At 33.7% G+C, this 26,114-nt stretch overlaps 1 protein-coding gene across 5 annotated transcripts in view; it reads right to left on the reverse strand.

Moving 5' to 3' along the window:
- The window catches only part of Myo61F (unconventional myosin 61F), a 744,085-nt gene that overhangs the window by 11,450 nt on the left and 706,521 nt on the right, over window positions 1-26,114 (reverse strand). For all 5 annotated transcript variants that reach the window (XM_090391651.1, XM_090391648.1, XM_090391650.1 and 2 more), the window contains exon 31: window positions 13,749-13,848. In XM_090391651.1, coding sequence (XP_090247777.1) covers window positions 13,749-13,848 — 100 coding nt within the window. The remainder of the gene's footprint in view (window positions 1-13,748; window positions 13,849-26,114) is intronic.

Consider the following 26,114-nt stretch of genomic DNA (forward strand, 5'->3'; position numbering starts at 1 on the left):
ATTCTTTTCCCGGGTTGTCTCTGTGCAACATCCAGCAATAGTCCACCATCATGTTGCCATTCCACCTGCCCTGATACTTTCTTTCCGTTTCCTTGATGTCTTGGTGGAATCGGTCTCCTTGCTCTTCACTGACAGTTCCCAGATTCTCAGGAAAGTAGTCTAAATGAGAGTTGAGAAAGTACACTTTTAAGCTCATGGAGCATCCCAAATCCTTGAATTTCTGTAGCATGTCTTCCACAATCATTTTATAGTTGGGGTCCTTGTGACTAAAAATTTGGTCACCACCTCTTTCAAAGCTTTCCACTTCTTTTTCAAGTTGCCATTTTTTCTTCAAACAGTTTATCCTTCATAAGTTTTCTGATGTCGGGACTGATAAAAATCCTTCTTTCAATTTTGCTGTAGATAATCCTGGAAATTTTGCACAGATGTATTTAAAACACTCTTCTTCTCTTGACAAAGTCTTGACAAATTGCTTCATCAATCCCAGCTTTATGTGAAGCGGGGGTAAAAGGATTTTTTCCCCGAGCAACCAAAGTTTCGTGCAACACATTTCTACTTCCAGGTTCTAATGTGACTCTTTCTGGCCATTACTTCTTGATCCAATGTTGCTCTCGATCTTAGCTGTCCCACTCACACAAAAAGTATGGGTATTTGGTGTATCCTCTTTGTTGTCCCAAAATCAAAAGCCATTACAAACACCATTTAAAACACAGTTAAACGAATTTTAATGCGTGACATCAACACTATTACACAACACTACGTAAAAACATTAAAAAAACCGCAAACACACTAACTTAAAAAATATGCCCTCTTTCAAAAATATGATAACCTTAGTAGTCAATGACTAAAGTTCAACTAAAGAATCACACAAGAAAATGTGTCTCTGACAACAGGAAAATCATCCATTATCTCGGCGAATCAGATTCAAAGTAGCCACCCGCACTTTTATCTGCATTCCTCCCTCTCTCCCTTAAGAATGAGAAGTTTCGTGGAAATTTCTTTATTTACCATATCTTCATGATAACTAATATTTAAGGAATTGACAGCGTATACTAGAAATATAGATTAAATAAACTTTAATATATACTTTCCGATATTTCGGCGAACGTCACGTTGCCATCTTCTTGGGAACTTACTACAAAGACACGTGCACACAAGTACTAATAACAGCAAATGAGACTGAAGCTAGCGTTTTCCTAAAGTCCTGATGGTGCCCCCTGGCAGGCTATATTGGTAGTTCTTGGCCTTTGGGCTGAAGTTCTTCTGATAAAAGTTTCCCAAATTTGGGGCAGTTTCATGCATCCAAATTTGTTGAGGTTTGGCATGTTCCTAAGGGCCGAGGCTGATTCCATGAATAGTCTTTCATACTTGAACTTGCTGGTGTATTACTGTGGCTTTCTTCCATCTTATTCTGTGGCGAGTATCCAGAGCGTGGTCTGCAAGCCCAGAGTGGCTGTACTGGTGAAATCGGATGTAATCCTTGTGTTCTGAGATTCTGATATTTGCTGTCCTGCCTGTTTGGCCAAAGTAGGACAGTTTACAGCTGCAAGGGACCTGGTACACACCAGGTAGGTCTAGGGGAAGTGGTTAGTCTTTGGTGGAGCGGATAAGGGATGCCAGTTTTCTATGTGGTCTGTAACAAGTGGTCAAGTCATGTTTTTTTAAAATTTTATTGATTTAAAAAAAAAAAAAAAAAATCAATAAAATCCTAAAAAAACATGACTTGACCACTTGTTACAGACCACATAGAAAACTGGCATCCCTTATCCGCTCCACCAAAGACCAACCACTTCCCCTAGACCTACCTGGTGTGTACCAGGTCCCTTGCAGCTGTAAACTGTCCTACTTTGGCCAAACAGGCAGGACAGCAAATATCAGAATCTCAGAACACAAGGATTACATCCGATTTCACCAGTACAGCCACTCTGGGCTTGCAGACCACGCTCTGGATACTCGCCACAGAATAAGATGGAAGAAAGCCACAGTAATACACCGCAGCAAGTTCAAGTATGAAAGACTATTCATGGAATCAGCCTCGGCCCTTAGGAACATGCCAAACCTCAACAAATTTGGATGCATGAAACTGCCCCAAATTTGGGAAACTTTTATCAGAAGAACTTCAGCCCAAAGGCCAAGAACTACCAATATAGCCCGCCAGGGGGCACCATCAGGACTTTAGGAAAACGCTAGCTTCCTAGCTTCAGTCTCATTTGCTGTTATTAGTACTTGTGTGCACGTGTCTTTGTAGTAAGTTCCCAAGAAGATGGCAACGTGACGTTCACCGAAATATCGGAAAGTATATATTAAAGTTTATTTAATCTATATTTCTAGTATATGCTGTCAATTCCTTAAATATTAGTTATCATGTTTAACCAGCGTATAAGCCTCTCAACAAGAATACCATATCTTCAAAAAAGCATTTTACAACTAATTAGCTGTAAATAAAGGAGAATGAAAATAAATACCACTGCACTGAATTTAAATCCAAATACTACTAATAAAAATGATAAAATTGGTGGGTGATGAAATTTTTTTATTATTAATATTAATACACCTAAAAATCTATAAGAATCAATTATTACTTTTCAGACAACTTTTCCATCGCAGGCCTGTGTTATTATATATATATATATTATTATTATTATTATTTCAATTAAAGAAACAAATATATATGTCACAACTTCAGCTGTCCAGGAAGCAGGGAAGTGGTCTAACACTGGTTGATGAAATTCATGCTTTAATATACTTTCACACCACTTAACCATTGCTATGAAAATACTAACAGAACGCCTGAAGGGTCATATGGAGGCACATTTTCCATTTTCCTGATGAGCAAGCCGGATTTCGAAAAGATTGAAGTACAGTGCAACAAATATTCGCACTAAGACTAATAGCAGAGAAAGCTTGAAGAAAGAACAAAAACATATACTGCTGTTCTGTGGACTTCCAAAAAGCATTTGATAATATTGACCAAAATATAACATGGGCTGTCTTGGAATCCTATGGTGTAGACAATAAATTGATCTGCCTGCTGAAAGATATGAACAGCCAAGCACAAGCAAAAATCAGAATAGCAGGTGAGACAGGAGATTGGTTTGCCACTAGTCAAGGCACAAGACAAGGGGACCCAATATCACCACACATCTAGGAAGAACACTGGATAAGATTTAAAGAAGAAGGTGGAGGCATTTAAATAAATGGCATGAGAATAAACTACCTCTGCTTTGCAGATGACATCGTCCTGATTGAAGAAGACACAACAAGGCTGGAACAGACATTGCAAACACTATACACAGAAAGAAAAGATATGGACTAAATGTCAACTTTGAAAAAACTAAAACAATGATTATTATTTTTACAGCTATTTTAGCCTGGTTTCGTTTTGGAGTGTCCCTTATTTTAAATACATTGGCTTTTTACTCAAGAATTCATAGGGTATTTTAAGGGTAAATATATGCAGACTAATAGAGGAAGAAATTTTGCACATACTTGGATCAGGATGTCTTCATTCTCCATACTTCTGCTGTTTAGGCTGTTGAAGGGGGGGGGGGTGTTTGAGGCAAAGTGGGAAGATTAATTTGAAAACCCGGGTTTTTTTTTAATAATATATATATATAATTGAAATTAAGATTTACTCGGGATGTATACATCTATAAAAATAAATTTAACTGACTAGAACCCGAGAAAGTATAACAAAAACCTTTAATAAATCACGACTAGTTTCATCGGTGCTCTGACTTCTTCAGGTGAGAAAGAAAAAACATAAGACTTATAAAAATAACAAGGTAAAAAACAGGGACTTTCCAGCTTAATAAAAAGAAGTAGAATAGTAACAGTCATATTTGAATAGGTGACCGTGTGCTAACGTTGGCCTGAGTTGAATGTGTGCAACAGCTAATTTTAGAGTGCCAGTACTGGATTACTGCACTATGGGAATCAGGCAAATTGTAGCTTAGATTGTTGTTCAAGTGTGAAGGGTCCAGAACTATTTCTTTTGATTCGATAATTCTTCTTTCAAATTCATCCTTGCATATATATAAATTAGTAGTGCGTTCCCAATCAACTTGGTGTGGCCGTTCTTCAAGGTTAGAGTTTGCCGAGAAGAGGACATGACTGGAAAGGGCACTCGCTCAATATATTATATATAGGTATGTATATATATGTATGTGTGTGTATATATATATATATATATACACACACACACACACATATATACTTCGATTAACGCAGTTAATTAATCCCTCGATGTTACCGCTTATATCAAAATCACATTAATCAAGTCTAATAATCAATGGTAAAAATTACAATTCGTCCATGATCGATTACTGTATTAATAATTCATTTTATATGGTACTCTTTTAGGAAAGATAAAAAATGAATGCAAAGTAAATGTTTAATAAATACTTGTACCTGCATTATTTACTAATTTTTTTATCAAAAGAAGTTATCAAGATTGTTTGAACAGTTTTAGTTTTTTTCTTATCGCCATAAATTCTACGATAACAAGCAAAATTACTCTCCAGACCTTGGCAAACAAGCAATAAGACATAAAGAAAAACACTGCAAATATAATACATGATGGTACAAATTAAGTGGATATTGAATCCAACATTATTTCATAGCTCAATATTGAAACTACAAGAGTTTCTTGCCGAATATATAGAAACTAAAAGTTTCAACAGATGCAAGCATAAACAACCTTATGGGCAACTCGTAGTAAAGGTGGAGTAAGCTCCAGATCACTTTCCTTAGTATTTTCCATAATGTAAAGCGCATCTCCTAGAGGACATGTATGATAAATAAGCCTTTGGCTCTCTATTTCAGTAATACATGATGGTTTATTTATTTTCAGTTACAATCTAGAAATCATTGAACAAAGAATAATAATAAAAAAAAAACTAAACCATACTATACTGACATCGGGGGTCGCGGTATCTCTCAGATACAATTTACTGTCAAATATCACAAACCTTTACATAATGTGTTAAACAAAACTGACAGCAAAAAAAAAGTGTGGAATATCACTCGTAATATATGAATGCACAGCTACTCGTGACCTCCAAGCTATACATGAATTGTGTAAGAATATTTATATTAAACATTTTGCATGTATCTGTCAGATCAGCTGCGAGCTCTGCACGGTTAAAGGCGTGTTAATCAAAACTCTTGCTGCGTACATCAAGGGATTGCCGCAATTAATTTCAGCGCATTAATCAAATCCCGCATTAAGCAAGGGATACCTGTATATATATTATTATTATATTTAAGGGCGCTACTTTGGGGAAGGGGAAGAGTAGACCCTTCCCCAAAGTAGCGTCCTTAAATATAATAATAATAATATATATATATATATATATGTATTATTTAAAAAAAAACCGGGTTTTCTAATTAATCTCCCCATCTTGTCTCAAACGCTCCCCCATGTTTCCTCCCCCCAACAGCCTAAACAGCAGAAGTATGGAGAACGAAGACATCCTGACATCCAAACAAGGTATGTGCAAAATTTCTTCCTTTATTAGTCTGCATATATTTATCCTTAAAATACACTTATAATATCCTATGAATTCTTGAGTAAAAAGCCAGTGTATTTAAAATAAGGGACACTCCTAAACGAAAACAGGCTAAAGTAGCTGTAAAAATAATAGTTTTTAAGAGAAGTAACATGGGAATTTCCAGAAATAATACCTAAAACAATGATATTCAGATAACAGGAGTTACTGAACAGAGTTACGATAGACAGATTTCAACTGGAAAATGTGGAACACTTCACATATCATGGATGCCACATGATGCATGACTTGGACCCCAAAAAAGATATAAAAATTAGAATAGCCAGAGCAACAACTATTTTAAAAGCCATGGACATAATATGGAAGAGCCTAGCTATAAAGATGCAAACTAAACTGTGCATTGTAAAAACCTGTATCTTCAGCAGCATGCTCTATGGATATGAGGCCTGGGTACTCCTGGGAGAATCTGAAAGGAGGATATTAGCATTTGAGAGGAAGTGCTATAGAAAGATCTTGAGAATAAGCTGAATCCAGAAAGTGAACAATGAGAAAATCTACAGACAAATACAACCAAAAGAAAATCTGATCCAGAAAATAATCAAAAAGAAACTACGTCTCTTTGGCCATATATATAGAATGAATGATGAGAAGAAAAGAAAAATGCTGCTGTTTGGGATGACTGAAAGAAAGAACAAAAAAGGAAGACCAAACAGTGAATGGGGAGATGACATTGTCCAATGGTGCAGAAACTCTATACACAAACTGAGTCATCGTGCACAAAATAGAATGCAATGGAAGAATCATATCAAGATGGCATCAGACACCTACAGGCATTGGATCCATAGTTGTTGATGATGATGAACCATTGCTCATCTTGGCTAAAAATGAAATAACTAATTATCACCTGCATGGAAACTTATACATGGACAAATATCATTGAAAAATTCAAGGGATCGTGATATTTTTTTGTTAATAATTTGCCTTTAAATAAATTGGCAGCATGTGTAAAGGATAATGGGCATCACATTAATGTGACAAAGTTTGACTTTGAAATATTAAATACTGTTAGGGGTAATGGTAGACAGGAAGTTGAAGTCATCAAAGGAAACATCAGTAGTTTCTGGATCCTTACAAAGAGGGAACATAATAGAAGCTTAAAAGCTGAGTTACTAAATGGTTTCTATGATATTGAAAATTTTTTTAATACGTAACAAGCAGCGATAGAACAAGGGATCACCCCTGAAAGTTGTATAAGAGAGTGGTTAGTAAAGTTTAGAATTTTGCTTGAAGAGTTGCGAATGAATGAAAGTGCCAGATGTTGTTCTGAGTGCTGCAATAGTGAATGAGATTAAGAAGAGATAAAATATATGCATAATAGTGTGAACCTCTAGCAATGACTCTTCCAATGCCATAGAAATATCCGTGTATTAATAGCAATAATAAAACAATGAAATCTTAAGTAAATACAGGAATAAATATCAATCACCATATCATCAAATTCCTCATGTCTACTCTCAGGGAGTAAACATCATAAATTCATACCCTCTCTTGTTTTGTTTAAGTGACCATACCACCTAAAGATAGTTCTGTTGCCACAGTACTGAATGCTAACAATATCAAGTTAGCATTCAGTATTAAGTGCTATTTGTTTACTCCCCTCATCTTTCTCAGCACCCTCATGTCTATAGTTCCTAGTCTTATAATGTGTTTCCTTTCTTTGAATACTGCTCTTGTACAAGTAGTGTAGTGTTTTGACTAATTTCTTTCTTATTCTGTAAAATGTATTCATTTGACTTCCCCCCATACAGCTTTGCTAATTGTTCACTAAAAATTGTCCTAAATAGCTGTGTTTTCATACCAAATTTATTACAGCTGTTATTCAGTTTAGTTAGAGACTCCTGCAGACTTGTACTGGATTTATTTAGGAATATAAGTGAGGTCTTGATAAGACCTCACTTGGACTATTGTGCAGAGGTCTAGTTTAAGTTGTAATTCTGATGCAAAGGAGAGTATTAAAATGATATCAGTATTGTGAAATACTGATTATAAGGACAGATTGAGAATTTATAAACTGCAGACACTAGCAAACAGGAGAAAGAGGGGTGATAGTGTCTGCAGTCTACAAATCTGGAATTTTTTATTTTATGGAGGGTGGGAAAAGGCATCCTTGAAGCTGCGAATGAATGCTGCTAAGAAGGAGGTGAGATCTAGATTTTTCTCTCATAGTGTGGTATATGATTGGAATAGATTGCCATTGGATATTGTGTGTACAAGCAATGTGAATGAATTCAAGAATAAGTTTGATAGCTGGTGTGTGTTGTAGTATGTGGCCTCCCTCGGTGAGTCCCTGGCACCGGGAGGTCTCTCTTAATAACAACATAATATGCATAAAGTAAAGAGATGAGATTTGCTATCTCCAATTTTGATATCAAGTTCAATGTCACTTTCCTTCGTAATGTGATCTAAAGTGGAGAAAATTTCACACTTGCTTCATACCTGATTTATCATCAAACCATCTTCCTGTACCTCCCTTCAATTCTAAATATTGCTTGATATAATAAACGTACCATTTACATCACATAATTGGTGCATTTGAAATAGCTTTTCGCTTGGCACCTTGTTATGCCTCTACCAGAGCTACAAAAATCTGATCCTAACAACCTTTATTTAGCCTGAACCTAGCTTGTTCTTCTCCAGGTTTCTCTTCACAATATTTCTTAGCCTTTTCTCAAGAGCACCCAGTAGGATAATTTCTTGTAATTCTCACATTGTTTTATTTCCCTTTTTATAGTTGGGTACCATGAGAGCTAATCTCAGGTAGTGTGGTCACTTAAACAGAATGGGAGAGGAAAGATTAGCAAAACAAGTTTTTTCTGCCAGGTTTTGGCAGGAAAAAGACACAGGAAGACCAAGTATAGGTGGATTGATACAGTAAAAATTGCCTTAGAAGACAGAAATATAAGATCTGATAATGTTGGGGACTTGATCTGGAGGCCAAATCAATTTGCTCCAGATTGATTTGGAGGAAAATTGTAGATAGGAAGTTAGTGGTGATGTAAGTTTTTCATGTAGTACTATGATATCCTGTACCCCCCCCCCCCTAGAGGGTACATGTCAGGAATTTGATGATGATGACTATGAGAATTCTACTCCAATCACTTGGAATTCAAACCCTCTGACCAGGCCTTTTGAATTGTGTAACTTTCATAGCTCCATATTTGAGCACCTTTGATTGAATATCATCTACTCCAGCTGCCTTTCTCATTTCAGCTTTTTGATATCTTTTCCCAAGTGTTGATAATATACTACTTGATTCATTTAGCAAACTTTCAAAGTAATAATTCCAGACATTCTAGAATATCTTCAGTTTTTATGTCTCCTTTCTCATCGAGTTTTTTTACAGCACCCTTTCTTCCATTTCTAAGCTAATATCCTTCCCATTCAGTTACTGATACCAGTGAATTAAAGATAGTATTCTGCTAAGTTTGTCAGAATTTCTAGCATTGTATTTCCTCTGTTTTCACCAAAATCTTTTAATTCATTTTGCACATTGCTTTACTTTCTTACATTTTTCTTTGTATTCTCTCAGAGCACATGCTGACTTACTTTCTAGGAACTTTTGCTATGCTTTCTTCTTTTTCTTGACTGGCTCTTTAATTTCATGAGTTTTACTGAAGAGTGCTGATTTGCAAACACTTCACCATGTGTCTCTCTGGCTGAATGAAGGGCTGCCAACAAATTTCATACCAACAACGTTTCATTCTTGTTTTTAAAATCTTTCATTTTTTTCTTGAGTGATATTTGTGTATTTAAGTCTAGAGTTCATGTCTGAAAGTGGCACAACTTGGATTCTCTATAAAACTTTCTTACACACTTTTCTTTTTAATCCAACATATTAAATTTTTTCTGTTGTAAACTAAATGATGCTTAATTAAGAAGTTCGATCAAATTATTTCGGTTTTGTGACCACATTTTTATTAAAAAAGACTGTTTTTTAAAACTAAACAAGTACTAAAAAACAAACCTGACAAGTTTTGTTAGTTTGTCAGACTAACATCTTCAGGAGTAAAGATAACTAACCGTTTAAAGCACAAACTATAAGAAATTACGAAAAAAAACAAGTTCATTTGTTGATATTATGAACTTCAAAAAAGTTCGTTAAAAAACCGAATACCAGATCTATAAAACCGTTAATATGTGTTATAGTTCGCCCACTGTTTGTAGGTCTCTCCTTGTCATTTTGCCAAGAATAGTCGATTCATGCTGAAGGGGAGAAAGAAATGAAGGATGTACGAATTGGTCGCCAACATGCGAAATCACATGCTTTCTTGTCTGTCGCTGTACTAATACTAGCTTGATTTTTGTTGTCACTTTTTTGCATTTTTTTTTATTATTAATTTGTATGATGGATCCAGTACAGTCAACAAGTTCTGTTGTTAAACGTTTCAGTAGCTCTTGCAAAAGAATATTGAATAATGTGCTGACATTCTGTGAAAAAGAATCGTCAGAAAGCTGTCTCCTTGTTCCCCTTTCTCAAGTCATGAAACGTGCAATTGCGGGCATGTCGGGGTCAACTGTTAAAAGAATTCGTAGGGTATCAAAAGGTGAAGGTAAGCCAAAATTTAAATCTCCTAAAAAAAAAGCGCCAGAGAAAGAAAACCATCAAAACCGTAGCTTTGAATGATTTTGATGTAGATGTTATAAGAACTAATCACGAATTTTACATGGTCGAGAAAAGAGTGCCAACTATTCCGAAATTGATTCCTGTGCTTAAAGAAAAAATTAATTTTCCTTGGAAAAGAGAAACTTTAAGGAAAATACTTCATGAAATCGGATTTTGTTTTAAAAAGTCCCAGAATAAAAGGAAACTTATCATGGAATGAGGTGACATTGTTTTATCTAGAAATGCAGTATTTGAGAGCAATAAGACGTTTCAGGGAGGAGAAAAGACTGATTGTGTATCTAGATGAAACTTGGATTGATAGTAATTTAACTTATGGAAAATGTTGACAGGCTAAAGAAGAACGTGGAGTGCTACAAACCGGAAATGCCTCGCGGCTCATAATAATTTTGTGTGCGGGTGGAGAAATGGGTTTTTTATCGAATTCAACTACTAGAGATTACCATGGGAAAATGAATTCTACAATCTTCGAAAAGTGGGCAGAAGAAAAACTGATTCCAAACCTTTCTAAAAATGCTGTTGTTATAATTGATAACGCTTCATATCACTCTATTCGATTAAACAAAGTTCCAAATTGGTCTAATAAGCAAGTTCTTATAGATTGGCTCTCTGCAAATAACATTCCCCAGATATGTGAAAAATTGAATTGCTTAATTTGGTCAAAAGAAACTCGCCCACAACTAAACTATTTAAATTTGACACGATGCTCAAAGAGCATGGATTTCTAGCTTTGAGGCTACCACCATATCATTGCGATATTAATGCTATTGAGTATGTTTGGGTAGAAGTGCAAAGTTTCATTTGCCATCGCAACTTAACTGGGGATATTGGGACAGAGATGGAATTATTGAAGAATTATGCGAACCTTTGATGATCAGTTTAAGTGAAAGTGATGGCGATTCGGACACCGATTCAGATGACTCTGAAGATTAAAAGGATTTGATAATGGTATTTTTTTCCAACTTTGTTAAAAGAGTCAAAACAAGTCATAAATAATTAATCGGTTTAGGACATTAAAGTGTCGCAGTTCTCTCAACTGTAAGTTTAGAATATCTAAGTTCATTTGAAAAAATTTCTGTTTTTCTGTATAATTATTTTTATTTTATAGAAAACTTTCTTAAAAATAAACTTAGTTAAATTTTTGTTTTATGCTATACCTTTTTTAATTTTGTAAATACTCTAAGTACATTTTTTCAACTGTTATACAAGCAAAATAGTTACACTTTAAAAACAGCAATGTTCGTAAAAGAAAAGCTAAATTTTCCGACCTGTAATAATAAACAAACTCATCCCAGAAGACAGATTGATTACCCTATTATCAGAATGGATTCTCCTTTTTCTGAACATGCGCAGAAGCGTTGAGGAATCTCTAATCGGTGGGCGAACTATGGCTGGAAAAGCTATTTGATGTCGCGTTCACTTTCACTCTGTCCGAGGTCTGAACTGGGTAAATTTTTGATAAACACTGACCAAACAGTCTTTAATAAAAATATGGTCACAAAACCGAAATAACTTGATTAAATGATGCTTATCTTCTATTGCAAATTCTCTTGATAACTAATATTTAAGGAATTGACAGCGTATACTAGAAATATAGATTAAATAAACTTTAATATATACTTTCCGATATTTCGGCGAATGTCACGTTGCCATCTTCTTGGGAACTTACTACATAGACACGTGCACACAAGTACTAATAACAGCAAATGAGACTGAAGCTAGGAAACTAGCATTTCCTAAAGTCCTGATGGTGCCCCCTGGCGGGCTATATTGGTAGTTCTTGGCCTTTGGGCTGAAGTTCTGATAAAAGTTTCCCAAATTTGGGGCAGTTTCATGCATCCAAATTTGTTGAGGTTTGGCATGTTCCTAAGGGCCGAGGTTGATTCCATGAATAGTCTTTCATACTTGAACTTGCTGCGGTGTATTACTGTGGCTTTCTTCCATCTTATTCTGTGGCGAGTATCCAGAGCGTGGTCTGCAAGCCCAGATACTTGCCACAGAATAAGATGGAAGAAAGCCACAGTAATACACCGCAGCAAGTTCAAGTATGAAAGACTATTCATGGAATCAACCTCGGCCCTTAGGAACATGCCAAACCTCAACAAATTTGGATGCATGAAACTGCCCCAAATTTGGGAAACTTTTATCAGAACTTCAGCCCAAAGGCCAAGAACTACCAATATAGCCCGCCAGGGGGCACCATCAGGACTTTAGGAAACACTAGCTTCCTAGCTTCAGTCTCATTTGCTGTTATTAGTACTTGTGTGCACGTGTCTATGTAGTAAGTTCCCAAGAAGATGGCAACGTGACGTTCGCCGAAATATCGGAAAGTATATATTAAAGTTTATTTAATCTATATTTCTAGTATACGCTGTCAATTCCTTAAATATTAGTTATCATGTTTAACCAGCGTATAAGCCTCTCAACAAGAAAAATGCAAATTCTCTGTATGCTCTTTTGTCCTGTACCAGCATGAAGATATCACTATTAATGGTATTTCTTGTATCTTCTCGTGGTAGTAATAACTATCCCATTTTCTGAACAGAAATCCAGCAGGTACTTACCATTGTTGATTAGCTTTACTCTTTTCCCTTAGTTTCCCTAAAATATTTCTCTCTCTGATGATAATTTCCTACTCAGCTGTTTAGATCTTCAACAAGGACCAATCAGCATATAACATTAAATATAGTGCTTTTTTGATCGTACAGAATTCTGAGTTCTGTATATGATTACAGAACTCAGAAGATCCACAAAAAAGATCTGTATCATATCTAAGTACTGAATGATACAATTTAAATTTCATTCAAGAAAATTAAAACTGATATTCTGGGGTATCCCAGAATATCTCATGAAAACTAAAACAGTGATTAAAAACCACACCCTAGAAAAAGTAACAGATTTAATATTCAGGATGTTATACCACATTTGATATTGATAATGACGCAAGTATTAAAGTTTCCAAGAATTCTGCAATAAAAGTTCAACTCTATTAGGTAATGTTAATACCAACAATATTACATGATTCAGAAAGTTAGAATGAGAGAGAAAAAAAAAAATACACAGGCCAAAATTAAATTTTTAAGAGCAATGGATAAAATAAAAAAATTTATTACAGTGAAATGGACAGCTGTCCAAAGAAGTAATTAAATATAAATCCAAAGAGAAAAGTAAAAGGTTTGGGAAAATAATAAAAGCATAATCCTTTAGATGCAGAGTCATCTGAATCGGTGTCCAAATCGCCATCATTAGATAAATTAGACAAACATGGATATTTGAAGCACTTCAGACCTGCAATCAGCAGGATGGTGGTTTCACACTGGACAGTAAAATTTATCTATCACCTAAAGGCATTCACAAAACATCTTATTGCTGGTTGGAGAGCAGATACTCTAATCATTCAGCATGTTATATTGCAATATTAAGATGCATGTTATATGCTGCTAGCCATGTTGGCTAGCAGCATATAACATGCATCTTAATATTGCTTTCTTCTTACATGTAATTAAAAAAAAAAAAAAATAATAATAAATGGAGGTACAAAAAGAATAAACACTTACCACTATCAAATGACCATTTTTTCCTTTGGAAATAATTGGTTCCATTCCAGAACTAAAATCTATCATTCCTTGTTTCCCACTGGCTAAGTAATGAGAAATGCTGCAAAATATGATGTTACTATAACTACATGAATACATACTTAATTTTTAAGATTAGATAATTCTTTTTGAAACAGTGTTAACAGAAATTTGTAAAATCTGATTTCTGGTTATCTATTTAATTAAAACACATACGGCATATTATATGTATACACAGATTAATTAAGAATAAAGAACATAATATCTTCTATATTAGTTTTAAAGTATCACTTCTACTCTAACACTAATAAGTTAACAAACCTGATCACTACTACATGAGAGAATGTTTGGAGGAACATTGGAGTGCTGTTGACATGCACAATTTTTAGCATTGTCAGCAAGTGTTTTAAGCAGTTAGCTTAGTGAGTACAAAATGGGCAATTATAATGGGAGATTTCAATTATGATAATACATACTTATTAAATTACTTAAGGAATTTACAACATACAAATGATATAAATTAAAATTAAACTTTAATCTATATTACAATATTTCGGTAACGTCACATTGTCATTTTCACAGGAACTTAAAATAAAGACACGTGCACGCAGGCACTACACACAGTAACTGAGGATGAAGCATCAAGCTGTTGTTTCTCCTAAAAGTCCTGATGGTGCGGGCTATGTACGTATTCTCTGCCATTGGGCTGAAGGTCTTCTGATGTAAGTCTCCCAAATCTGTGGCAGTCTCATGCAACTAAATTTGTTGAGGTTTGGCATGTTTCTTAGGGTTGAGGCTGATTCCATGAATAGCCTTTCAAATTTGAATTTACTACGGTGTATTACCGTGGCCTTCCTCCACCGTATTCTGTGGCGGGTATTCAGAGTATCATTTGTAAATTCCTTAAGTAATTTAATAAGCATGTATAACCAACGTCTAAGCCTTTCTACAAGATAATATAGACTGGAAGGAGGAATTAAAGAAAATAGAGTGAATTTTTAGAGTTTCTGAAAGATCTTATAATAATGCCATAATTAATGATAATGGCCTTTATCCCCATTCAACCCCAAGTTCAACAAATTGTACTCCAGCTTCATACTCTGCTTATACCAAAGCATGCAACATATGTAAACCAGCCATCAACAGATCCAAATCAGGCTTTATAAAGGCAAATAGCAGAATTTTTTTTCTTTCTACTTTCTCCATTATTTTGGTGAGGTCCATCAATAGCCAACTTTTCCACTACTTAGGGACCCATCAATTAATCAGTAGTGATTACCAATATGGATTCCACCATTCAAGATTCACAGTTTATCTCATAGCTTACATCACCCACCACCATGATGGAAAAGTGTCATGGAGAGGTTTGTAGAAACTTGTGTTACGGTTCTTGACATTTCCACAACTTTCGACCATGTCTGCAATTGAAGCCTACTAAACACATTGTCTCATCCCTTGTTCTCCCTGCCACCCTCTGTAATTGGGTAGCTAGCTTTCTCTTTAGTCATTCTTTGCAAGTCATGGTAGATGGCTCCCTCTCTTCAAGCTTCACCAGCTGGAGTGTCTCAAGGCTCTATCCTATCACCTATCTCCTGTAGATAAACTACTGATTTACAATCGCCACTAATTCTATCCACAGCTTTGCAGACAATACACTTCACTCATCCTACTGATTACAAGATCATCTACAACTAGTGCCTTAAACATTGATCTAGATATTATTTTTCAATGGGGTGAAGACAATCTTGTCAATGTCACCAAAATACAGTCTTGCTTTTTTTTTCTCGCAAAAGAGAGTGCAAAACATGGTCAATTGTCAATGAATCCTCTCCACCACTTCCTCATCCCCAAAAAAAACTCGTGCAACCAATCATTAGTGATCAAGATGCAGCTGTATCGCAACTTTACAAAGAGGGATAACAGACTGAATGTGTATGTTATAAAGTAATCAGGCAGAACTTTTAACTATATCGAAATCCCAAATCTTCCCATGCTAAGAATACTGCTCGTGTTTGATGCGGTGCACCTAAAACTTCTGTTAAAATCCTTGATGCTGTCCAGAGGCAAGTAATTAGGTTCATAGACAATCCCTTTATTACAGATTCACTTCAATCTCTATCTCACAGACGTTTCAGCACTCTCTATTCCACAGGTACTTCAATGGAGCATAAGATTTCACATCTTATGCTCCACTGAACTGGCAACCATCATTCCTCCACTTTCTGTTGCATCTCTTAATACAAGAGCAACAGCTGCTCAGCATTCCTTTACTGTGCACCTGCAAACACACCAAACCTGCTTCTCCTCTATCTGGACCTTCCTCATGAAGTATTGCCAAACAACTACAACCCTTCAAAAAAAAAAAAACTTTTATCACAGTCCTCATTTGCACCCCACATGGCACTGATGTTATAAGTCCCTCGACCTCTTGTATGGAATCAATTAAAAAAAAAAAAAGTGCATACATTCTTAAGGCCCAACATGCCCAAAGTGGCTTTCATAACTGTAATTTTAGGATTAAGTGGTTTTAGCCTTATACCTAAATATATATCCTTTTGTGTAAGTTGTGTGTGTTCTCCTGGCTGGTTTGCCTGATTGCAGGATGATAATCCTAAGTTTCCTTCTGTATGAAACCAGCTAACTTAAACTGAAAAGCCTTCATAAAGGATTTTCACATCTTATGTGGGATTTCCACACCCAGGCCTTTCTGACCAAATGGTTTCAATGAAACTGATTGACTGAGCTATTACAGAGGTTCTAGATAAATATCTCGGGTAACATATAATGGAAGAATCAAAGGAATCAGGCATTCTAGACTTGTGTGGCATCAGAGAATTGCAAAAAGAGTGGAGTGATTGCATGATCTCACTAGAGATGTGCACAAAATGTTGGAGATACTCCCAAACAATTAATATTGTTTGGGAGCATAAAGGAAATTAATTTCATTTGGGAGCTAGTCAAGCAGCAAGAGTCAGTAGAACTAATTGGTAGTGAAGGTCAGAATATATGCTCAAATCTTGGAATGCATTCCAAGGTTTGAGCATAAATCTTGAATAATGTGAAAAATCAAGACATTTAGTTGTTATAAAAGAAATGTTAAGGACAAAATAGAAGACTGAAAGTAACTAGATGTTTTAAAGGAACATGCAGTAAACATTTCTATTTTTACTATCCGCTGATATTACATTCTATATTACATCATCAAGAAAATAATGTTGATAATATTAAAAATTCACCATCAAGGTCAAGCTGTTTTATGTGTTAGAGTCAGGCTATACAAGCAGAATGACGAAGTGATAATGGGTAGTCCTATTTCACCAGCTTTGGCTGATTATTTTATGGAACATCTGAGAAGTCAACCATTTTCCTTCAACCTTGTGGATATCTTCACAGTTTGGTCCTACTCAAAGAGAGAATTGCAACATTTCTGAATACTTTAATAATCAATATTTCCACAGGCAGTATTCAATTCTCTGTTTACAGAAAACCTTCCTTTATGGTAGATAGATACATCCATCCATCTTCCCCATCACGTGATAAGGTTATCAAAATTCTTACACAGCGCCCATGCAATCTGTTCTTATTCCCATCTGTGTTAGAAGAAATAAATAAAAATCTCCTTACAATTAATGGATTCAACCAAGCCACTAAGTTATTGATAGAAAACATCCTCCAACTAGACTACAATCTGATGTAAAAAGAGTTTCCATACCCCCTACCTTAAAGGAACAACCAGCACAGGTTCTTTGCAGCCTTCCATCTCTGTATTTCGAAGTGCAGAACTTTACATTTAGCTGTTTTAGGGGCACTTGTGCTGTAATAATGAGAGCTATATATGCAGACATAACTGAAACAAGAAAATAAAGTAAAAACTTTTATTTGCCAAATATTTTAAACCTGAGAATAACAGGTCATCTTCAGTAGAAAACTAATAGTATACACAAGGTAGGAAGTTAACATTCTTTCAAAAAACAATACCAGTCCCGTGATGGTATAAAGAGCAACCTATGAACACAGCATGGGACTAACACCAACCTGAAACAACCACTGAATCTTCTGATCTAGAATGCTCCTACTCCACTGATGCCAATCAAAAATTCAAATGTTTATTTAAAGAGAGTGTTGAAGCCCTACTGTAAAAATAATCATATTAAAAATTCTGAATATTTTTACGTATTAATTTTGCTTGTTAGTTTTTGTTTTCATACACGCAGTGTCTGCACTTGTGATGTGCTCGTTACGAAAATATTATGTTAGAAGTAATATGTAAAGAAGTAAAAATATTGAAGTACTTACTTAATTGATTATTTGTATTATTTATAAGAAAGTTTGTTGTATTTTTAAATGTTGAATTTTGTGTTTATGAAAGACTTTCTTCAGCGCTGGTGGATACAGCGAGTCAGCCATATTTTTACAATGCGTAGTTTCTGACGTTGTTGAAGTGCGCATGCTCCCGGAGTGAACTTGATGTTTGATTGACAGCTGACAAGAAAGCGTTGCGTATCCAAGTTACAGTGGTAAACAAGAGAGCGTTCGGAAAGTTTTTTAGAACACTGGCCGAGGAATATTCAAGTTGGGAGGAACTTGATTTTTTTGTGTGCGGCAGTCAAAAGGAAATTTCATATTATATTCCGAAAAAGGAATAGTGGAAATAATATGTTTCAAGAAGGAATAAGTACAGAAGAAAAAGGAAATCTTGAAACTAAGTTTTTATAGACTGGCCGAGGAATATTCAAGTTGGGAGGAACTTGATTTTTTGTGTGCGGCAGTTAAAAGGAAATTTCATATTGTATTCCGAAAAAGGAATAGTGGAAATAATATGTTTCAAGAAGGAATAAGTACAGAAGAAAAAGGAAATCTTGAAACTAAGTTTTTATAAACTGGCCGAGGAATATTCAAGTTGGAAGGAACTTGATTTTTTGTGTGCGGCAGTCAAAAGGAAATTTCATATTGTATTCCGAAAAAGGAATAGTGGAAATAATATGTTTCAAGAAGGAATAAGTAAAGAAAAGGGAAATCTTGAAACTAAGTTTTTATAAACTGGCCAAGATATATTCAAGTAGGAAGGAACTTGATTTTGTTTTGTGTGAGGCAGTAAAAAGGAATTTTAAAGGGATCCTAAAAAAATGAAGTACAGAACCTTGTAACTTCTGGAAAGAGCCTTAACAGGAAGAGAATAAGACTATGAACATTTTTTTTGTGATTGTAAAAAAAAAAGGTGTTTTGTCTTAAGAGTAAGTTTATATTTTTTTAATAAGGCCTTGGATCCATATAATCTGTAATTGTAGTTATGTATTTTTACTAGAAGTGTATATATATTGTTTTAAGTTTTATTAAATGTGTTTATTTTGTACTTGGTGTTGAGTCAATGATTAGCTGGATTCTGAAAAAGTGAGTTAAAGTCATTGCACCAATTGGAGTGAACTCTTTGTGCAAATATAATAACATATAGGGACACTCGGAGTCAAAAATAAAAATAATTGTTAGTAAATGAAATATTATTTATAATACACATTATAAATAAAAAATGGCGCAGCCTATATAGGATAAATTCATTAACTATTAACAATGGCGCAGTCGACAGGATAAATAAATTCATTAAATATTAACAATGCCGCAGTCGACGACAGGATAATTGGTTATGACTAAACTATTTTAGAATCCAAAAGGCAAATCTTGACTCAAATCAAAAAAAAAAAATGGCTACAGAAAATAGTAATATTAGTAGTAAAGTTCCTTCAGTTAATGATGAAGAATTTTTTAAGTTAATAAATCCAACCTTAGTAATACCTTCTTTCTCAGGTGATAGTAGTGAAAGCATAGAAACATTTTTTAGGTATGCAGAAAAAATTAAAGATTTAGGAAATTGGTCAGATTTTCACTTGTTAATTTTACTTCGTAATAAATTGTTGGGAAAAGCCAAAACATTTTTAAATACATCTCCTTTACTAAGAGATACTGACAATTATGCAACCTTTAAAAGTTTGCTAATATCAGAATTTTCAAATGTAAGAGAATTAGGGCCAAACATTTGGAAGATTCAACAGTGTATCCAAGGTAATAAGGAATCTGTTTCTGAATATTATCATAGATTGTGGACCATTGCTCATGGATTTAATATTTCATCTGAAGAGAAATCCTCTTTAGAATGGTTGCTCTTTAATCAATTTAGGCTTGGCCTCAAGGATAATTTAAAAGAAACAGCGTATAAGAAAAAAGTTAGAAACCTTGAACAATGTTTTGAGCTTGTTAAAGAAAAGGAAGAAAGATTAAGAGATATTTTTCATTCCTCAAGCAATAAGCAAGTAAATTGTTTTCAGCATAATCAAACTCATTCTTCTAGCATTGTGGGTACTGATAAAATGAGAGAAGAAAAGCTTCAAAAGGGTAAAGCTGAAAATAAAAAGAAAAAGTCTAAGGAAACTTCTGTGAATTTTACTAAAGATATTCCAGAATCTGATTCCAGGGTAAAATTACATGATTTGGAAAAATATGAGGAACTGAAAACATTTCTGAGTGAAGAAATAGAAAGACAACAGAGACCCATAGTACAAGGACAGGAACTTCTATTTAAGATGATGTCGGATTTAACAATATCCAAAAATCTTACAGATAATCAATCTTTTTCTTGTAAATCTGATAGCATTAACAGGAATAAAGCATCTCATAGGAGATACATTCCAAAATGTTTTAGATGCAATAAACAGGGTCATTTTGCTAAAGATTGTTATGTTAGAGATAGATCTTGTTTTCAAAATAAGAAATCAGAGAATAAAAGTAAATCTGGAATTAGTTATTATTCCAATATTATACTGGCAAGGACAGAAATGTCAAACTATTCACTAAACATGGGTAAAGCCAAAGACAGCTATAACCATAAAAGAAAGTTTGATGTAGCATTAGCTCCTTATGCTAATGAAAGTAATCCTTTAACAGTATTACAAGGATTTATTGAAGATGTACCTTGTGATATCTTACTTGACACAGGTGCACACATTTCACTCATTTCTTATAGCTTATTTAACAAAATTAAATCTCTAATTCCAAATGATATTTCAGTTTTAAGCAATCCAATTAAGTTAAAAGGAATATTTGAATCTGAAATTTCAGCTTATAAGCAAATCAATGTCTTTATTTCAATTCCTTGTTTTCCATTGAAAGTTTCTCATTCATTAATTGTTCTTCCAGAATCTTCAAATCCAAATGTACAAATAATATTTGGAATTGATTTTCTGAAACGTCATGGGTTTGTGTGTAATTTTGTTGATAATACAGTATCATTGTGTGGAATAGAATGCTGTTTGGATAGGAAATCAGGTGACAGTGGAAATTTAGAGCAGTCTCCTGAAGTTTTTCTAGATACTAGTGATAGTAATCAAGTATTTAATATTGAAACTCTAAAGAATAAGGATCCTAGTATACAAATTTGGGAAAAGGATAAGATTATCCAAGCTCAGAAGGATGATCTCATACTAAAAACTATTTATGAAGCAGTATTGAAAGAGGAAACTCAACTAGATACATTTTTGAATCTGGATAACTTGTATTTAGATAAAGATGGGTTACTCTTATCTAGACAAATGGAAGATGGAAAGTTGAAGGTGAAAATATTGGCACCAACTGAAATGATTCCTTGGATTATGTATACTTTCCATGATTCTGACTTAGCAGGACACCAAGGGTTTTCTAGAACTTTGGAAAGGATAAAGGATCGTTACATCTGGAAAGGTATGAAGAGTGATATACTCACGTATGTCAAGTCATGCCATAAGTGCCAAATAAGATCCCCTTTTAGAGGAAAAGCTCCTTTACAACCATTTCCAATTCCAACTAGACCATTTCAAGCTGTTGCTATTGATGTAGTAGGTCCTCTACCAATTACTAAAAAAGGAAATAGGTATATTCTAGTAGTCATAGACATGCTAACTAGATTTCCTGAAGCAGTATCAATGAAAGACCAATCTGCAAAAACTATTGCAAGAAAGTTTTTGAATATGATAGTTTGTAGATATGGAACTCCTCAGACCTTACTTTCAGATCAAGGAGCAAATTTCACATCTGAACTATTATTACAGTTATGTAAATTGCTTAATGTTAAGAAGATTTTTACAACACCTTATCATCCGCAATGTAATGGTATGTGTGAAAGACTAAATAGAAACATAAAGCAAATACTTTCAAAGTTGGCAAACACCAAAATGAATGATTGGGATACACATATCTCTCAAACATTATTTGCATGTAGGTCTGCTTTTCATTCTGCTATCAAAGAAAAACCATCTTTTGCATTATATGGTTTTGATCCAGTTTTTCCTAATGAACTTGTTTCAGTTATTCCAAATACAGGATACAGTGATATAAATGAATATTTAGAATTAGTAATAGATAAGTTTTCCACTACTCATAGACTAGTAGGTGAGATAAGTAAATTAAGTGCTCAGAAAACTAGACAATATATAAATCGCTTTAGAAATTATAAATCATTTGTACCAGGTGATTTGGTATTGTTAGATGATAAATCTAGTATTAAAAGAGTTGGGAAATTAGGAAAGAAAGCCTTAGGTCCATTTAGAATTTTAGACAATTTTTCTCCTGTGAATTTTAGAATTCAAGATGTCAATAATCCTAGTAAAATTTTAAATGTACATTCTGATAGATTAAAAAGGTACTTTTTGGGGAATAAAAATTTAGTTACTTTAGGTGATAATATGAATAACATATTGAAGGATGAATGTAGTTTTCCTAATACTAATTGTGAATCTTATTCAAAGTTAAATGATAGAAAAGGGAATAGATCTAATATTCATAATTCAAATATGCAGCGAAAGAAAAAATTAAACTTTGGTAAAGTGAACCAAAATACAAGAAATTTTAGAAATCCTAAGACACATGTTTCAGATGATGTACAATGTAGGAATAATGATAATCAAATTGATTCTAATATTGATGAAAGTATAGCGGAATTTCATAGGTTGATAAATATAGGATTAAATAAGAAAAGGGAAGTTAAAGATACCTCAAATTTAGTTAGTAAGGATAAGAAATCCCAGAAACTTTTAGAATCACAAAAACCTGTAGAAACTGATTCTGATGGTAAAGTGAACCAAAATACAAGAAATTTTAGAAATCCTAAGACACATGTTTCAGATGATGTACAATGTAGGAATAATGATAATCAAATTGATTCTAATATTGATGAAAGTATAGCGGAATTTCATAGGTTGATAAATATAGGATTAAATAAGAAAAGGGAAGTTAAAGATACCTCAAATTTAGTTAGTAAGGATAAGAAATCCCAGAAACTTTTAGAATCACAAAAACCTGTAGAAACTGATTCTGATAGTGATGATTCTATAGATTTAGGACATCATTCAAGTAGTTTAAATGAAGTGTTTGAAAGGTATAAAAATGAAATTTTTAAGTATACTAATTTGGAAGAAGAAAGTTCAGAATTATCTCTAGTGTCAGATGATTCTGAAACTAGTGATTCAGAAGATATACATAATGATTAGATAATTAGATTAGAACTTAAAATATAACGATCTAGAAATAAATATTAAAAGTTTGTTTAGACGTAGGTTAAATATAAAAAATTTTTTTTAAAAAAAAATTTTTTTCACAGAAAAATGAAACTGATGTAAAAATAATCATATTAAAAATTCTGAATATTTTTACGTATTAATTTTGCTTGTTAGTTTTTGTTTTCATACACGCAGTGTCTGCACTTGTGATGTGCTCGTTACGAAAATATTATGTTAGAAGTAATATGTAAAGAAGTAAAAATATTGAAGTACTTACTTAATTGATTATTTGTATTATTTATAAGAAAGTTTGTTGTATTTTTAAATGTTGAATTTTGTGTTTATGAAAGACTTTCTTCAGCGCTGGTGGATACAGCGAGTCAGCCATATTTTTACAATGCGTAGTTTCTGACGTTGTTGAAGTGCGCATGCTCCCGGAGTGAACTTGATGTTTGATTGACAGCTGACAAGAAAGCGTTGCGTATCCAAGTTACAGTGGTAAACAAGAGAGTGTTCGGAAAGTTTTTTAGAACACTGGCCGAGGAATATTCAAGTTGGGAGGAACTTGATTTTTTTGTGTGCGGCAGTCAAAAGGAAATTTCATATTATATTCCGAAAAAGGAATAGTGGAAATAATATGTTTCAAGAAGGAATAAGTACAGAAGAAAAAGGAAATCTTGAAACTAAGTTTTTATAGACTGGCCGAGGAATATTCAAGTTGGGAGGAACTTGATTTTTTGTGTGCGGCAGTTAAAAGGAAATTTCATATTGTATTCCGAAAAAGGAATAGTGGAAATAATATGTTTCAAGAAGGAATAAGTACAGAAGAAAAAGGAAATCTTGAAACTAAGTTTTTATAAACTGGCCGAGGAATATTCAAGTTGGAAGGAACTTGATTTTTTGTGTGCGGCAGTCAAAAGGAAATTTCATATTGTATTCCGAAAAAGGAATAGTGGAAATAATATGTTTCAAGAAGGAATAAGTAAAGAAAAGGGAAATCTTGAAACTAAGTTTTTATAAACTGGCCAAGATATATTCAAGTAGGAAGGAACTTGATTTTGTTTTGTGTGAGGCAGTAAAAAGGAATTTTAAAGGGATCCTAAAAAAATGAAGTACAGAACCTTGTAACTTCTGGAAAGAGCCTTAACAGGAAGAGAATAAGACTATGAACATTTTTTTTGTGATTGTAAAAAAAAAAGGTGTTTTGTCTTAAGAGTAAGTTTATATTTTTTTAATAAGGCCTTGGATCCATATAATCTGTAATTGTAGTTATGTATTTTTACTAGAAGTGTATATATATTGTTTTAAGTTTTATTAAATGTGTTTATTTTGTACTTGGTGTTGAGTCAATGATTAGCTGGATTCTGAAAAAGTGAGTTAAAGTCATTGCACCAATTGGAGTGAACTCTTTGTGCAAATATAATAACATATAGGGACACTCGGAGTCAAAAATAAAAATAATTGTTAGTAAATGAAATATTATTTATAATACACATTATAAATAAAAAATGGCGCAGCCTATATAGGATAAATTCATTAACTATTAACAATGGCGCAGTCGACAGGATAAATAAATTCATTAAATATTAACACTACTACATAATCCTAATTTAAATTGGAGGGAATGCCTCTCCTTACCAAAAAAATCTGGAAAAGTCTCATTCTTATCAGCCTCAGCCATTAATAGTGTCCCCCCCCCCCATCTATATATCAATTTCTACACCTTATCCATAATATAGCTACATCTTAGCTATATTATTCACATGGCTCATACTGCTTTTTAAATAGTCCATTTAACATTAATGGTCTACCATCTATAACTAGCCTGCCACTGAAAATTACTTAATATTCTGAGGTTGAAATATTTGGCAAATCAAAGTTTTTACTTTATTTGTTTAATTATTTTTATTTATTTTTTTTTTTGTTTGTATCTACACAAACAACACTCTCATCCTTACATTTAGCCATGCACTGTTATTTAACTTGTATATAAATGACTCCATAAACTGATTTGAGAAGAGAGAGACAAATATTTCTTTGCTGATGATACTAAGGAGAGAGAATTATCAGAAGTGCTGTCCTTCATTTATCTGACTAAACTGCAATTATTTCAAATCATCCTGAAGGACAACCACATCAGCACTATTTCTGATAATTCTCTCTGCTTAGTATTGTCAGCAAAGAAATCTTTGTCTCTCTCTCTTATCAAATAAGTTTATATAGTCATTTATGTACAGGTTAAATAACAGTACACCAAGCACTGGTTTGCAGTATTCCACTTGTCACCATTCTCCTTTCAAATAATGTTTCATGGGTGGGAACCACATAAAAACGTTTCGTATATAACTCTTTTGATATCTTTCTCTCAACTAGTCATCTCTCCAATCTTCAGTAATTACTCAGTTATTACAGTAATCACACTAATAAACCAATTTGCTGGACAGATAATTGAAAATATGATTAACAATTACATAGTGCTGTAATTACATAGAAATTATCTGGTACATCAAACCCATTAAAGGATTGTTTATCTAAGAACTTGGTTATTTCATGTCATATGGAATGTTGGGATACTTTTTTTTTTTTTTTTTGCCTTACTTCAAAATATCAACTTCTGAGGATGAAAACATTAATATTTAAATCAAATATTTTCCTTTCAATTTTTTTTTTAATATTAATCCTGTGCACGAGAGTTTGTTCAACTTATGTAGTATATTTGTACCATAATAATAATAATAAACTATATACCGACCTTGTGTGTGTATATATGTCCATAATTACATGCATGTGAAGTATTCATTCAAGTCAATATAACTTTTAGATATAG

The sequence above is a fragment of the Typopeltis vanoorti genome, chromosome 4 (assembly GCF_054136105.1).
Source record: "Typopeltis vanoorti isolate ZY-2024b chromosome 4, IOZ_Tvanoo_1.0, whole genome shotgun sequence".
In the NCBI taxonomy this organism is placed as follows: domain Eukaryota; kingdom Metazoa; phylum Arthropoda; class Arachnida; order Uropygi; family Thelyphonidae; genus Typopeltis; species Typopeltis vanoorti.